Below are 17718 nucleotides of genomic sequence, written 5' to 3' on the forward strand. Positions count from 1 at the left end.
TCACTTCCAGCCACAAAATCTGTGTCTTCTAATAGGCAAGTTCTTCTGTCATCAGAGTTGTCATTCAGTGATTTACCTCTCTTTGTCTTTGGTTGAGTCCACTTTGCAGCTTCTGGCTCAAGAAGTATTCAGAGGGTCCTCTGGAAAGAGGTCAGTTCAGCTCTGATTTATACCTTTGTTATCAAATGAAGTCCTAGCAGATCCTGGTACAAGCTGGTGTTCCATCACTTAGTTTGGAATTCAAATGGGAGAAGGCACAGCATGGGTGCCTGCATCCCTGTTATATCTGCTTTCTTAACAGACATGACATGCCACTAAAGCCTAGCAGAATGGGCAATGCCCATTTTGTCCTACAAGATCATTTAAATGTTCTTCAAATGTATTTGCTGGGTTTTTCCAATATCACTAAGACATACTGTACATGTTAGCTTAATTGGTGGCTACAAACTGGTTTGGGCTGAGAGGCTGTGTGGTTGTAACTAAGTGTGTCGTGCAATAGTCTGGCATGGCTTCCATGGTTGTTTTTTGCAGACCACCTAATGCTACTGACTTTGGCTCACTGAGATTTGCAAAAAAGTGAAGTTATAAAATGAATCATTATATGGAAACACTGACTTATTTGCTTTTTGTTGTTTTTTTTTTGAAATGCAAAATATACATTCATTTTAAATGACGACAAAACATAACAATATGTATTTGGAATGATTTAGGGAACTAGAGAACTGGCAGAATAGACACAACAATATGTGGAGTCAATACAAGCTACATCATTGTGTGTTGTCTCCCAGCTCCAGGGGCTCAGATTTAGTTTCTGACCTGTGTTACAGCTCACGCACTGAAGGAATTAAGCGTACAAACATTTTGAGGGTGTGTAATCCTACTCACATTTTTCTAATTTGCCTTTAGACACTCACATACACAGCAAGCACTAAACATTTTAGTCAAATGTGACTCTTTTTTTCATTTTCAGTTAAATTTCCTTTTAAACTTTGGACTATCTTCTGCACTTTTCTCATTTCTAAGACAGTACCCACCCTTGTCAAGTGACTCATTTGGAAAAAAACAAGAGTATCCATATCATCTGCCAAAACATTAGCAGCAGGTTTTGACCCACACTAATAACTGTGACCTGTTCTGCAGAGGGGGACGGCAGCTGCCTAAGGCATGTCTGCCTCACCTCTAACTCTCTGATCCCACCTAAGAAATTCAAGTGGAGACAAGACCTGCTAAGCCATGCTGTCGTGGGATGAACGGAAAACAGGGAGTGAGAAATGTTTTCTCTGTTATAGTTCTGACATAAGAATGTGCAGCTAGCCAACCCTTTAGTGCAGTGTGGTGTTATCCACTTCGGACACAAACAACATCTGCTTATGTTGCCACCTCTCCCAGTTTGGGAACAGATCTTAAGCTTGACTTGTATTCTTCCACTAGCACATGTTTCAGCTTCAATGTGCACTAATCCCACTTTTATTTATACATGAATGAAGAAATGTAAACTAAAACATTTATTTTATGGAATTACCATTCTTTCTGTAACATTTTAATTCTTTCATAATATTTTTAAAGACATTATATGTTTTTGAAATTACCTTTACAAATGTAAAATCCCAACACATTTGCAGTATATTTAGTGTCTGACACAAACTTATTCACACAGAGGTGAGAACCAATGAAACAAATGATGATGAGCTGTCAGCTGATACAGCTGTCTGGGCTCTTGGACATCTGCAGTTTTATCTGGAGAATTGTTTAGCAGCATGTCAGCAAACACAATAAACGTAGGTCTGATTAAAAGTTCTCATAAGTCAGCCTCCATGCCATGGCATGATGTCATAATTAATGGAAACACGCTCTGTGTCATATGTATCAATTCATCAATCTTCTGGCTCTAATATTCCCATGACATTGTGACAGGTAGTCAGAGGCTATGCAAGCAGCACTAGTCATAGCATAGGAACAGATCCTGCAGGTGGGGCTAGTTTATCACAGGTCTCACTCCCACACACCGCAGGTTGAGATTTACAAATAAGTTAGAACATTAGAACAATCTAGATGAGAACAACTCAAGGAATGTATAGTTTTCTTGATAAAGATGGGTTGTTTGGACCAATAAGCTCAAAGACACCCTAGACCATGGCTCTCTCACCATCAGATTTGATAATAGAGATAAGGCTCCATGCTGAAGCATGATGTAATAATTAATGGAAACACACTCTGTGTCATATGTATCAATTCTTCAATCTTCTAATTCTGATATTCCCATTAAATGATGACAGGTAGTCAGAGGCTATGCAAGCAGCACTAGTCATAGCATAGGAACAGATCCTTCAGGTGGTGCCAGTTTATCACAGGTCTCACTCGCATACACCCAGGCTAACTGAGATTTGTAAATAAGTTACAACATTAGAACAATCTAGATGAGAACAAACCAAGGAATGTATAGTTTTCTTGATGAAGATCAATTGTTTGGACCAATAGGCTCAAAGACACCCTAGACCAGGGGTGTCGAACTCCAGTCCTGGAGGGCCGCAGTGGCTGCAGGTTTTCATCCTAACCATCTTCTTAATTCGTGACCAGTTTTTGATGCTAATTAACTTCGTTAGCCTTAGCTTTAATTAGCTTGACTCGGGCCCTTTAGTTGTTTTCTCCTTAATTAGCAGCCAGACAGTAATGAGACATAAAACAAGCAGGACATGACCAGCTCACCTGTACCCATCAAACAAAATCTGAAAAATAAAGATGAAGGTCTCAGTAAGGTTGATCCCTCAGGTTACCAAAACATTTTAGGAGTTCTTAGAAAAAAAACAGAATATCAACAGTTTTGGAAATGTATGCTGTGGCAAAAAAAAGAGCAACAACGAGCCATGGAATTGAATAATGGGTTTAATTAATAGCAAGAATCAGCTTCTCATTACGGAACTGGTTGGAGTGTGAAGCCCCAATTTAGCTGGTCATCTGCTAGCTCGTTTCATGTCTCATTTCTGTTTGGCTGTCATTTAATGAAGAAAAGGATCAATTCAGAAGACTTAATCCTTAAAAACAGGGCTATTAAAATAGAGGGAAAAGAAGTTAATTAGCAATGAAAACTGGACACTGATTAGGAAAAGGGTTAGAAAGAAAACCTGCTCCCACTGCGGCCCTCCAGGCCTGGAGTTTGACACCCGTGCCCTAGACCATGGCACTCTCACCATCACATTTGATACTAGAGATAAGGCTCCATGGTTGCAAAGACTTTGAAAAATATGGTGTTTTTATTATCTTTGGATAGATCGTTTATAGATTGGCCAAGCAACAATCACAGACATCGGCTGCAGCAAAAGTAGTCTGCAGATACTTGGACATGGTCCTGTGGTTCTTTTTCATACCCTGAAAATATTTTCTTGTTGTTGTGTAGGACAGTTTCAAAGACCATACACAGAGCTGTCATGGTGAAAATGTTCTTATTTGAATACTGTTGGCGTTAGAGTAGGCATCTGCACTTCAAAACACTGTAGCATGATCCTATCTCCCTCTTCAGACTAGTAAGCACTCACAACACAAACTATGATCATCAAAAGTCTACTTAGAGTGACACTATGTATAACCCTAGCATGGGAATAACAAAAACGACAAATGTTCATACACTCATTTACTCTACCTGTTTATTCTCATTCATGATTGGGAACCAATTAAATAAGCTACTGAAATAAGCTAGAACCATCCTGGTAAGGGTCACATAATTCCACCCACACTCATTATACCAGGTCAATTTAGATTTGAAAATGAACCTCTGAGATGTGAGATGAAATCTCATGTAGGTGCAAACAAGCAAGTGACTGGCTGGTATTTAAACCTGAACTGCTAGAGCTGTGAGACCACTGCACCAGTGTGTGGCCCATGCCCAGGTCTCATACTGTTTAGCTGGAGGTCTTCTCAGACTTGGCCCTGCTGATTTGCTTTTCACTTAGTGAACTTGGTGCCCAACTATTTTAACACATGTTAATATTTGCCTCATTCATTTAACTAATCAGTATTGTGGCTCATTTACTTACACAATACACAGATCAGCCACAACTTTAAAACCAAACGTCTTGTATTGTGTAGGCACCCCTTATACCACCAAAACAAATCTGACCCATCAAGGCACGGACTCCACAAGACCTCTGAATGTGTCCGGTAGTAGCTGACACCAAGATGTTAGCAGCAGATTCTTTAAGTCCTGTAGGATGTGAGGTGAGTCCTCCATGGATTGAACTTGTTTTACCAGAACATCCCACAGATGCTTAAGATTAAAATCTGGGGATTTTTGAGGTTAAATCAACACCTTGAACTCATTTCCCAGAGCATCACACTGCCTCCACCGACTTTTCTTGTTCCCATAGTGCGCTGTGATGTCATCTCTTCCCCAGATAAATGATGCACATGCACCCAGCTGACGACATGATCTAAAAGAAAACATAATTTAGCACACCAGACCACATTCTTCCATGGTCCAGTTCTGACGCTCATGTTCCTGTTTTAGGCATTTTCAGCGGTGGACTGGGTCAGCATGGGCACTCTGATAGGTCTGCAGGTATGCAACTCCATACGTAGCAAGTTGTGATGCACTGCGTGTTCTGACACCTTTCTGTCATGGCCAACTTTAAGTTTTTCAGCCATTTGTGCTATAGTAGCTATTCTATGGGCTAGTCGTTACTCCTCATGCACATCAATGACCTTTTCGGCACCCACAACCGTGTTGCAAGTTCACTGGTTGCCCTTCCTTGACCACTTTTGGTAGATACTAATCACTGTATACCGGGAACACCCCACAAGGAATCATAATTCAGTCTTTGTCACAGTTGCTTAAATTCTTAATCGTGCCCATTTTCCTGCTTCCAACACATCATCTTCAAGAACTGACTGTTTATTTGCTGCCTAATGTATCCCACCCCTTGACAGGTGCCATTGTGATGAGATGATTAGTGTTATTCCCTTCACCTGTCAGTGGTTTTAATGTTGAGGCTGATTGGTGTAATGTATGACATCTTCTGTCAGTAGTACTAGACCCAGGAGATGACTACTCATTTTACAGTCTTTTTATTTAACTTATTGGTAGGTAATCTGTAAAATCATGCTTGTTACTTAGAGATGGAATTGTATAATTATGTCCATATTTTTATGATTACAGTGTATATTAGAAAGAGTTATATTTTTATGTCCTGTCAGCTTCAAATTATGGGCAGTTGCAAATACAGCCTTATGAAACTAGGAATGTCACAGAACAACTGTAAGGAAACATTTTTAAGAAGCACCTCAGGTAAGATGATCTGTATTTTCTATTAAATATAATAAATTAATGTATTTGAATGCATTCTTGTTTATCATGGAGCCAGAGAGTGAAGACATGTTGCCAGAGGTGGCCTTAAAGGGTGTGCAGGGCCAAGGGCTGACTGGGTCAGTTACATCAAACGCTGTTACCGGTATGTATGGACTGTATAATGTTGCGCACGAATTTAATAAAAATAATGTTAACATACATCGGATTTTCGCATTACAATATTCAACTAAATTTTTGCAAGATAACACACGGACTTTATCAAAACATAACAATATATTATATTTAAAAAGTGCAATTCATAATTCATGACAATACGACAACAGTGCGAAATATGATGCGGTGTCATGCAGTAATTAGCAGGGCCTCTTCTAGAAAAGTACCCAAATTGCAAGTATACTCTGAGTCTCGATATGCAGGATATCATAGTCATAAGTCACGTTGATGTCATGTCAGCCGGTTATCATTAGCGATACATGTTTTTGTGCATTAATATTTTGACATGTTTATGGCCTACAAATAAAATGTGAGTTTCAGTGTTGCTAATCTAATCTAATCTGGATGCAGTGTCTTTTTCTATAGATAGGGTCGCCAGACCGCAAAGCCTGTCTTGAGACATGGTTGATCTATACTGGAGAATATAAGCTGACAAATCCACTTGAACAGGACACATGGACCTCAAAAGCAGGGCCCCCTTAGGCACTTGCCACCTCCAAACATCACTCTTGCATGTTACATACTGGTTAGTCAATTTAGCAAGAATTTCACTATGGTCTCTGCCAATGACAATACTACAGCAGTATATATACAATTCTGTGCACGTAGAAAAAGAAATTAATTCTTACATTTGTTTTACTTTTCAAATGTAATTAAGGCATAATTTGTGCCACCTCAGTTTTCATTATTTATGTGGTGCCTCGGAACTGGTCACCTGACCCTGTTGTTGTGCTTGTGATGTCATGTGACACTATGTATAAATGCACCTTTCATTTTTAGTGGAAGTTAGTTTCAAAGCAACAGGTCCTAGCATTAGTTTTTGAACTCTTTGCTGTTTAGCTCTCAATATTTGTCTTACCCCTTTAGTTTTGGTTGCTCGGTTTCATTTTTCTTCACTGTATTTTGACCCTTGCCTTCCAATTTTTTGACTACAATTATTGTCTCATATCTTCTGCGGGTCCTTTTTCTCCCAATAATCCTTTTCATCCTGCCTGCCATTATAACTATTGCTACTACTACACATGTGAGCTAACACAGCACTTACTTCCCTATGTCTTGCATGTATCAATTCATGAAAATAAAACACAGAATTTGTAATTCTAAACTTTTAATTTTAAAAAGTAATGACAAGTTTCAATTAGAAAAGAATTCACTCTGAAAAACTAACAATTGAAGAACAACAATAAGGGACTAGAAACATTCATGTAGCATTGTGTAACTACCCATCCATCCATTATCTAACCCGCTATATCCTAACTACAGGGTCACAGGGGTCTGCTGGAGCCAATCCCAGGCAACACAGGGCGCAAGGCAGGAAATAAACCACGGGAAGGGTGCCAGCCCACCGCAGGGTGCGCACACACACACACACCAAGCACACACTAGAGATAATTTAAGATCGCCAATGCACCTAACCTGCATGTCTTTGGACTGCGGGAGGAAACCAGAGCACTTCTTCAGAAGTGAGGAAATGGAGAACCATCCAGTGGTGAAAGGGGCTAAAAAGGCGGTTCTGAGTGATTTGGAAATTGTAGAAGGAGAAGTACTCCTTAGAGTAGAGTTTTTCTCAATTGCTTAGCCGCATTTCTTGAAAATAACCTCCAATTCCCAAAAACTCTAAACACAATTTCATAACTGCACACTCAACTCCCTAGATATCAAACATCCAGGTCAAAACCAAACTCTCTACTCAAAACCATGTAAACTTTGTGGAAGGCTGCCGGCTTCCCAGGCCGGTCCGCACCCCCAGGCCGACAGGAGGAGCTCTCCCGACACCAGGATCGTGCCCCGAGGTCCAGCAGGGCCTTATGGACTTTGTAGTGTTTATACACAGCCCTGCTGGATACCTTGGGGACCACCAGGAGTCGCTGTGGGAGGACTTGTGGGATCTGTTGTGCCCTATGACCCGGGAGTACGTCACAGTCACGTGACGGGAAGGAATGGCGTGCTCCCGGGGTGAAGTAAAAGACTGATTGCCCTGACCCGGAAGGAATAGGGAACTGTGGACTGCTGGGACAGGAACACCTCCGGGTCAGGGGCTATAAAAGGACGGTGCCTCAGTCCAGACACTGAGCTGTGCTGGGTGGGAGAGGAGCAAAGTGTCTGGGCGAGGAGGAGAGGTTATTGTGTGTAGTTGTAGTGAATGAGTAGTGTGGAAGGTGCTTGGTGCACTGAGAGAAAATAAAAAGAGTCTTGGACTGTAACCTGGTCTCCGGAGTTGTACCTGAGGGTTCGAGGGTGCACTACTGCCCCCTACTGCCACAACTTATATTAAAAACAAACTTCAGACATCACACAAAAGCCCTCAAAAACACATACACTACAACATGGCCTTATATTATGCTGAGATCAATTCAAAACATCCATCCATCCATCATCCAACCCGCTATATCCTAACTACATGGTCACGGGGGTCTGCCGCAGCCAATCCCAGGGCGCAAGGCAGGAAACAAACCCCAGGCAGGGCACCAGTCCACCGCAGGGCACACACACACACACTAGGGACAATTTAGGATCTCCAATCCACCTAACCTGAATGTCTTTGGACTGTGGGAGGAAACCCACGCAAACACGAAAGAACATGCAAACTCCACGCAGGGAGGACCCAGGAAGCGAACCCTGGCCTCCTAACTGCGAGACACCAGCGCTACCACTGCGCGACCGTGCTGCCACATTGTGTAACTAATGAATGCTATTATAAAACTAGTAGAGTACTTGGGATGGCGTTCATCTACGATCACAATACTCAAGAAAATGTAAAAATGATCATATGAAATGACAGGCAAGCTGTGGTGCAAGAGAGGATTATTAGAAGATGAATAGCTGAGTCTGTAAGGACTCTGCATCTTTTCCATTCTCATTGTTAACAGAAAGCCTTTGGAATGCACCCACAAACAACAACTTGCTCACTTCCTCTCAATTAGCAGATTTCCTAGAATTAACTGATCAAGAAGTAGGGTATCCAGGCACTAAACTATATAGTGGTTAAACAAATCTGTCTGAAGAAGAATCAAGTGAGGATTGTCATTTCTCTCCAGTAGATATTTGCAAAGAAATCATCAAAAATATGAAAGGGTCATAGGAGGTGAAAAAAAGAAATGGGAAGAAGGGATCAAAACTGACAAATATAAAAAAGTGAGGTGGTAACATGTGATATCTGCATGTAAAAAATATATAGCTATTGAGTTCAAAGTGGGTATATTTCAAATATTCTCTCATCATGATCCTGAATAGGAATCAGTAGACTTAAGAATAATATGTTATGTTAGGTTAGGTTAGGTTACATTTCCAATGAATTTAACCCCTAGCCAGTTTAAAGATTTTTAAAAGGAACCCGATATCCTTCATACTTCTTGATGGTCAGATGGAGCCAACAAATGGGTAGTCCAGACTGGAAAGGATTTTAAAGAAAATAGATCTCCATCTTGCCATAATGTGTTTATAAGCTACTTCAGCCAGGGCTAAACAAATAAGTCCTGCTGAGATCATGACAGAGTGCCACATTATAAAGGTTTTGAGAGAAGCTGCAATCAAAGCATATAAGCTCTAGGGAAGAGAAGAACAAGAGATCAAAGAATCAAACATATATATCCATTTTTAGGGACTGCAGACAATCAGTTTATATCCTACCTGACCAGTAGCCTTCGATAAGTGCATTTGAGTATAGTTCAACTACATACATCAAAGGGAGTTGATGACACAGCCTAGAATAAATCACCAAATACTCAGACTTCTGAAATAAAAACAGAGAGAGAGAGAGAGAACAAGCAATGGAAGTAATGTGGTCAACTTTGGTTCTAATTTCTCCTTAAAAAGTGTGCTCTTAAGACCAATGATTAGTGCTGGCTTTAGTTTTTATCTTTTCTGCCCATTCTCCTTCTGGTTCTAAATTCATTGGTCACCACCTCCCCACTGTCTTGGTGGAATAAAACATTAAAGGCATTAATACAAAGATTACACAAATCTATCTAGATATATAAAACAAGCTGCGTGTGGCCTTCGGGACAAGAAACAACTCAAAGACTTCCTAGCAGTTTTACTATATTCATGAATTTGGAGAGGCATCAGCTAACTCTTAAGAATTAAGAAAGAAGATGTGGACCCACCTGTGCTTGTTGTCCCAGTGGCTTTAGCAAGAAGACCCTGGCGATACCATCTCTTAGCCGTATCGCTAGCAATATGAGTCCTATTAACCTTTGTTTTGAAGAAAACACCTCCACTTAAACATAGACAACAAAAAACTTCAAGCCTTTCCCTCTATTGCATTGTGTTTCACTTGCACGTTGATGAGTTGTGGCGTTTGCCTCAGTTTGACGTTCTGTCTCTTCATCAGTGTCATTCTGTCTCTTCATCAGTGTCATTAGCATAACATTGTTGGGCAGTGGTGTTTGCTGCACACAGGTTTTTCGTAGTGAGAAATGAGGTGCATGCAAGCATTGAAAACATGTAACAGAGCATGCATGCGCCATCTAGTGGCTGTGGTTGAGCATGAGCAGCATGTTCTTTTGTTTGTACAGTATATGTCTAATAGAGTGTCTGTCGGCGTGTTCCCTAAACAATCCTACAACCTTTGGCCAATTTAGACCAAATTTTGCATAGTCACTCTTTAGGACCATAATGACAAGACAGCATTATTTGACAACCTAGGTGTCCCAGTGCTTTTTGTCTTTCTGTGTCCTACGGTTTGAATACCAGTGCCACCTGCTTACTCAGAGCAAGTGAAACATCCAAACTGACTGCAGCCAGACTTCCAGACAAAATGATTAGAGCTTAACTTTACTTATCCGGTCAACACAAACTGCTGTTTCAATCTACTATAATACACAAAGGAGTACCAAGCGCTTTTGCCCAGGGGGTGGTGGGTGAGGCTTGATTGAGAATGGAAGTGGAACACAAAGCAGAATCGAAGGGTTGTTGTTTAATGCCTTCTTTGTCAGATTTTCTTCATAATTAAGGCACCACAATCTGTCCACCACTGCATCCACGGAACAGTGTCATCTCTAGACAGACTAGCAGCTTCAGAGACAGACTGCTGTCACTGTCTTGCTCCACTGACAGACTGAGGAGATCATTCCTCCCCCACACTATGCAACTCTTCAGTTCCACCTGGAGGGCTAAACGTTAACATTATACAAAGTTATTGTCTGTTATACCTGCATTTTTATTACTCTTTAATTTAATATTGTTTTTTATCAGTATGCTGCTGCTGGAGTATGTGAATTTCCATCCATACATCCATTTTCCAACCTTCTGAATCCGAACACAGGGTCACTTTGGGGTCAGCTGGAGCCAATCCCAGCCAACACAGGGCACAAGGCAGGAACCAATCCCGGGCAGGATGCCAACCCACCGCAGGACACCACACCAGGACCAAATTAGAATCGCCAGTCCACCTAACCTGCATGTTTTTGGACTGCAGGAGGAAACCAGAGCACCCGGAGGAAACCCAAGCAGACACGGGGAGAACATATAAACTCCACTCAGGCAGGACCTGGGAAGCGAACCCGGGTCTCCTAACTGCGAGGCAGCAGTGCTACCACTGCGCTACCATGCCGCCCATGTGAATTTCCCCTTGTGATTAATAAAGTATCTATCTAAAACGACGAGTCAGACATGACAGTGTTCATGGTTACAACCCAGCAAGGAGTTTCCATAATTCTGCAATCCAATTGGACCCAAAAAGGACAAATTCTCGTTTCGCAATAGCAGAGACATTGACAGGGAGGTAGTGTGGATGATAGATGGGACAGCTAATAATACAGTGTCACCTTTTAAAAAACATATAAACTTTTGCTCTCCCTTAACGCATTCTAAAAATATGCCTGGACAATACAGATACTTCAGCTTTACATTTAGCAACATTATACAGTTATTGGGTATTATATATAACTCATATATAATACTAGCTGAAATGCTCGGTTTCACCCTGGTATACTGTATATACTCTCGTTTAAGTTCTTCCACATATAAGTCAGGGCTTGATTTTATGGTATAATTTCCGGTATTTTATAATTTCAGTCGTATAAGTCAAATGCGGAAAACTCACGCTATTGGTACACAGGATTATGATATGCTTGAGCCAATCGGAGAGAGTAACCACGGAGCAAACTTCCTTTTTTCATATATATTGTGCCTATGTGACCACACAGTAATACCCAAACTATTCCAAAGTGACGTTTGTACTGTTTTGTGTTTTTTGTATCTCACACCCTCATACACCTTTATCGTAAGAGCATCCCTTATCTACGATGGAGTATTCAATCAGAAGAAGATATGAAGCTGGTTTTAAACTAAATGTCGTTGAAGTGGCGAAAGAAATTGGTAACTGCGCTGCTGCAACAACATTCGAAGCATCTGAGAAACTAGTGTGAGACTGGAGGAGGCAAGAAAATGTAAAAAAAATAAATAAAAATAATAAAGGGTCACAGTTTTAAACGGGCGTTTAAGTTGGGGTCTGATTTTATGATCAATTTTTTGGGGTTTCAAGACCCGACTTATATGCAAGTATACACAATAATTGTAAGGTAAGAAAAGGCAAATATTTATGTGTTTTTAAATGTTGGCTCTTCTGTCATTGCTGGCTGAAACGTTACTATCCTATCCATCATCTACACTATGTCTCTACTCTCATGAGTCAAGAATTAGTTCTTTTTGTGTACGGTTGTATTCCATCATTGCAGTAACTTCTTGCTTGGTTAGAACCCTAAATGTTACTTCTTTGTACTTCCTAGTTTAGTGTGGTTTCACGAGTAGGCGTACTTGAGATGCACAACCAGCAGTTACAATAGTGCGTATGAAAAGCTGTCAGTGTCAGTGAGTACATTAACTAAGTACTATTCATTTTAGCTTTTCTTTTAATAGAAGGAAAACCATTTTTGAGAACTGTTAATATAACAATGCACAGGCCTGTATTCATTCAGTGATCATTGAATGGTAGAGCACATTCGGCAGGTTGTGGATTAAAGCAGACCACCCTTCTGGAAAAGGTTAGGCACCCTTGGAGTAGGCACACCTGAGAATGTCCAAACAATGCAAGGGCATTGGGTCAAAAGAGGAATCCATGAAGTTAAAAAGTGTCAGCAGGGAACCTCACTATTTGCACCTTTTATTTTGGGCAGGTAGCCTGGGTAGTTGGCAGGCCTGTTCTTAGTAGTTGAGAGCATTTGGGGCCACTAAAGAGAGTTAACCCTGTAGCCGTCCTGAATTTTTTTTTGTTCTTTATTTCACCTTATACAATTTCTTGTATTAGGAATTTGTTAGTTTTCGCATACCCCTTGGAGTCAGAGCGCAAGGTCAGCCATTGTACAGCTCCCCTGGAGCAAGTATAGGTTAAAGGTCTTGCTCAAAGGCCCAGCAGAGTAGGAACTCTTTTGGCAGTGACTGGGATTCGAACCGGCAACCTTCTGGATATCAGCACAGATCCTTAGCCTCAGAGCTGGCAAGAAACTAGATAAACTAGTGAGGAGGGGGAATAAAGGAGGTTTACTCGAAGAATGTTGGTGTAAAGGTTTGGTAAGTACCCTGGCTGCTGTATTAGTTAGGTTAGATTAGATTAGATTAATGGCCAGTTAGCTATTTTTTCTTTTCTTTTGTTATGTTATTTCATTCCCTTGAATTATTAATTTATTTAATCCCGGCATTGGTTTATACATTTGGCTTCACAGGAGTTCATTTGAGGTTTAGAGACTCTCAGGAGGAACCTGTGCTGATCACAATGTCAAAGCAGGTTTATTGACTACCTCTAACAGGACGTGCCTCATTTTTGTGCTCATGTACACACTGCGGTAGGAGAGGATGCTGATAAATCATCGGTTGGCATGTTTTGCGCTGATAAAAGATTTCACAGACCTGCCTAGCAGTAATCATTTTCGTACATTTTATGAAATTATTAAACAATCAACAGACCACATCAGCTTTTTATTTGCAGTTACACCATACGATTGCACAATATTACACAATACCATGAAAAATTGGACACCAGCATTTATTTACTGTACAAGACAGTGCTGTTGGAACTAACAAGCAACAATCGTGGCAATGTTCGTAAAATGGGCCCATTCCAAGAATTCTGGATTTCATAATGTCACAGTTAAATTTTTACAGATGCTTTATGTTATGCAAAATTAACTACGCTAACTGCTTTAAGGCTGAAGGAAAACATGAATTCTTTAACTCTTATTATAGAATCAATATTTTATAGATTAAAATTTGTCCAGACTTTTTCATGTTTTCCTATTTTTTTTTTTTTTTGTTCTCTGTTAAATTTACTAATCAAACAAACTACAGGTCTGCATTACTTATCATCCCCACTGTTCTGTGTCAATTCCAGAGTTTCTGCAAGACAGCTATTTCATATTGATATTGCGGTGCCAAAAAAAATGTTATTTCTGATTCCCCACAGAAGAGATCAGCCATCAGTCAGGTTATACAAGTCTTGATAACAAACATGGAGCCAAGATGCCGTGACCTGATGCTCATCTAAGAGGAACGCAAGGCAGAGCTGGAGATGAGGACTCCAACATTGACAAGCAAGCAACAAACAGAAGGCCAAAAGTCAGACATCTGAACTTGAGTGAAGGTAAACAGTTCATCTGTTATCATGTCGTGTAAAGAATCACCACCTAGATAAGTGTCCAAACATGCAAAGCTGTATCAGCCCGTTCATCAAAGAACATATTTTCTGGTTCAGTAGAGTAAAAAGCTGACAGACACCCAGAGAGCAAGCACTTCTGCAGAATATAAAGAAACTGAGACTGGTTTCTAACTACACATTAACTAAACCCCAAATTAGACAAAAACATTTCTATTAGAGAGGTTGGGGGGCTATTCTGGATCATTACAGAGCCTGTTTTTCTTGCCTAGGTTTCATTGTCTGGCCTATTTTTACTTTACTGTAAATCCTTTTTAAACAGGAACCTGAAAAATAACATGAGCAGGTAGACATTGACATGTTCAGGATTATTATCCATTCATCCATCCATTATCCAACCCGCTATACCCTAACGACAGGGTCACGGTGGTCTGCTGGAGCCAATCCCAGCCAACAAAGGGCGCAAGGCAGGAAACAAACCCTGGGCAGGGTGCCAACCCACTGCAGCAGGATTATTATGTTCCTCATTAATCAAGAATTATGTCACTATTTTTAATAAGGCAAAGCTATAAATGTTAAACCTGACTAATCCAATTCAGGATAGTGTTGGCCCAAGCCTATCCCAGTGGTATTAGGTGCAAGGCAGGAACCAACCCTAAACTAGACAATTTAGAATCGCCCATAAACTCTGTAACCCACTCAAGTGCTATACCCGATAAAGGTTAAGATTCCAATAACCAGCAAAAGGCAGCTGCGATTTTTTCATTTTTTTGACAGTTTAGAAAAGATCAACCTAACACTCAGATCTTTGGGAGGAGCGAGGAAAGCCATATAGATATCAGGTGTTTGTGCAGACTCCACCCACTTTGGACCTGAACTCTGACCCCTTGACCTGTAAGGAGGAGGGACAAACTACTTTGACAACTCAACTCAACATTTGAATTAGACATCTAAGTGGTCTTTAGTATACTTGGTGTAACTCTGACCAGCTATTCTTAAACATTCACATAGAGGAAGCAAGACGTTGACTTGTGGTCCTTTGAGAAGACAGTTTGCTACAGAATGTCCAGCAGGAGTGTTTGATTTTTGCAAAAGGAGAGGGAGATGCTTTGCTATTTAAAATTAGAGTGGCCCCTGTGGTATTTCTGCAACAGCCATGAGGAACAAAAGGCCTAGCGGACAGCAACGGTCACGACTTTGACCTGCAGTGGTCTTCTTGGATGATACACACGTACTGTCTGCAGCAGTGAGAACAACACTGAATCCTCTGAGAGACCATTTTTTCATTTAAAATGTGCTAAATTAATACTCTTGAGATTGGCAAAAAGGGAAATGAGATGCCTGAAATTGTCAGGGCTGGTAAAACTTAGACTGTCTTCAGAAAGTGACAACAGCTAAAATATTAAAGAAAAATAAACTATTGGGAGATTATAGATCACAGAGTGCAACTAGGATTGCAATGTAAAAAGCAAACTGGGACTGGAAATGGACAACATTTACTAAATAGAAATTACATATGAAACGCAATTTCCAACCACTATATCCCATGAAGAGTACAAAATGGTAAATTGCAAATCAGTCCATTACACAAACAAGTGATTAGGTAGATTATTATAACTATAAGCTACTAAGCCCATTGTACATTGTTGACAAATTATTTGAAATTTTGAATCCTGCTAAGATGCTCTCATTTTGTCACATCTCAGTAAAGGGAAGACTTATACTACACAACAGTTTAAGTCTTAAGTTCAGGAGACACCTCACTTTACAAGATGTGTTCTTGATCAGCGGTTCTCAACCTGTGGTATGCAGTACATATGGGAATACAGAAAAAAAATTGTGAGGAAAACCAGGCAACACAATGAAGGTAGAAAGAAGTAATTAAATAAAGTATAAAAACAAGGCAATCATAAAAGGTTTGGGGGCCCCTCAAAAGCAAAACCCGTATATTGAACGGCACCAAAAAAAAAACCAAAAAAACATGTACAGCATAAGCACAAACTGTTGAGACTTCTTGTTATTCTCACCTAGTCTGTCCAAGATGGCTATGTTTCCGTGTCTGATGGTTTCTGGGAGGAAGAGGCGGGTCCAGGTGGAGTGACCCCGGAAGTGACGCCATGGTTGGAGGCACATCAATCTTTCTTTCTGCAGAGGAGAAAGTAGGGGAGAAATCATTATTTCTTAGCACCCCCGTGTGGTCCGGGGGAGTAATGTAATTGTCCAAGCCCTTAAGTTGCTCCTGAAGAGCACTCGTGTGACAAAGGAAACTCACTTGGAAAAGGTTGTCTGATATGAATTCAAACTTTGACAATCAACTTATTTACAGTTTTAGATTACATTACATTAGATAAACCTTATTAATTGCATGGGGAAATTCAAATGTATACAGCAGCAGAAACATGAAAAACAAGGATACAGACTCACAGGACAGATAATATGATAGATATATAGATAGATATTTCAAAATGAGAGATGGATAGATATTTCAAAATGAGCTTAACTAACACATCAGGAGGAAGAAGTGAATTGCCTTATAGTAGTGGGCAGAAAAGACCCCAGAGCTGCTTCTTAGGACACCGTGGTGAAATGAGTTTGTGACTAAAAGTGCTCCAAGCGAGGATTCTTCATGATGGCTTTCAATTTTGCCACCGTCCTCTCTTCCACAACAGCTTCCAGTGTGTCCCGGGTTTGATCTGTGATGGAGCATACTTTCCCGATAGGATTGTTCAGGCATTGCGCTTCTTCTGAGCTCAAGTTGCTTTCCCAGGAGAGTGCAGAGCAGATCACCACACAGGATGTTATGGACTGATAGAACATTTCCAGCAGCTTGCTGCACACATCAAAAGATTGGAGTCTCTTTAGCAAATGCAGTCTGCTCTGGCCCTTCTTGTATAGAGCCTATGTGTTGTTAGACCAGTCCAGTTTTGTTGTTTATGTGAACCCCCAGGTACTTGTAGCTCTCCACCACATCCATGTCCTCCACCCGAATGGTGACTGGTCTCAGGCTCCTTGGCACACCAAAACTCCACCACCAGCTCTTTTGTCTTGCTGATTTTCAATTGTGGGTAATTGTCACAAGACAAAACTACACCACAAAACCTCCACAACCTTCCTGTGCTGTGACTCGTCTCAATTAGGAGACCATTCAATCTATCAAGCCCATTTGTTTAGCTAACAGCAAAGTTGTCCCAATATCACATCCAGATTCTTCTTAAATTTTGTGAAGGTTTGTACTTGAACAACATGTCTTAGTAGTAGTCCAGAGTCCCACAATTCTTTACTTAAGAGAAGAGCTTCCTGGCTTCAGTTTTAAATTCACTTTCCCCTTGTGACCTCCAGTATGTGATTCTAAGAAATGTTGCTGGGGGAAGGACAATTAATGTAGATGGCAAGCACTGGTATTGTGCTGAAGTCTTTGTGAAGAGGGTAAGCAAGAAGGGATACAAGACAGTTCCCTGAGGTGCTCCAGCATTACACACTACCAGTTCTGACACACAGTCCTTCAACCTCACAAACTGCTGTCTGCTGGTCAGGTAGTCCATGATCCAGGATATTTTGGAGACATCAAGTTTAAAGGCCTTGAGCTTTTCCCCAGTTGGCTGACAGAATAGTGTTA

General features: G+C 40.7%; 1 protein-coding gene across 4 annotated transcripts in view; it reads right to left on the minus strand.

Moving 5' to 3' along the window:
- Positions 1-14060: 14060 nt before the first annotated feature.
- LOC120531198 (serine/threonine kinase 11 interacting protein) overlaps positions 14061-17718 on the minus strand; it is a 136995-nt gene continuing 133337 nt past the window's right edge. For 3 of the 4 annotated variants that reach the window (XM_039756384.1, XM_039756388.1, XM_039756383.1), the window contains exon 26: positions 16026-16247. In XM_039756384.1, coding sequence (XP_039612318.1) covers positions 16032-16247 — 216 coding nt within the window. In that variant the 3' untranslated portion in view covers positions 16026-16031. Of the gene's footprint in view, positions 15902-16025; positions 16248-17718 lie in introns of those variants that run through there. The other variant, XM_039756387.1, reaches the window with a different exon arrangement.

Source organism: Polypterus senegalus, chromosome 6 (genome assembly GCF_016835505.1).
Source record: "Polypterus senegalus isolate Bchr_013 chromosome 6, ASM1683550v1, whole genome shotgun sequence".
Lineage (NCBI taxonomy): Eukaryota > Metazoa > Chordata > Cladistia > Polypteriformes > Polypteridae > Polypterus > Polypterus senegalus.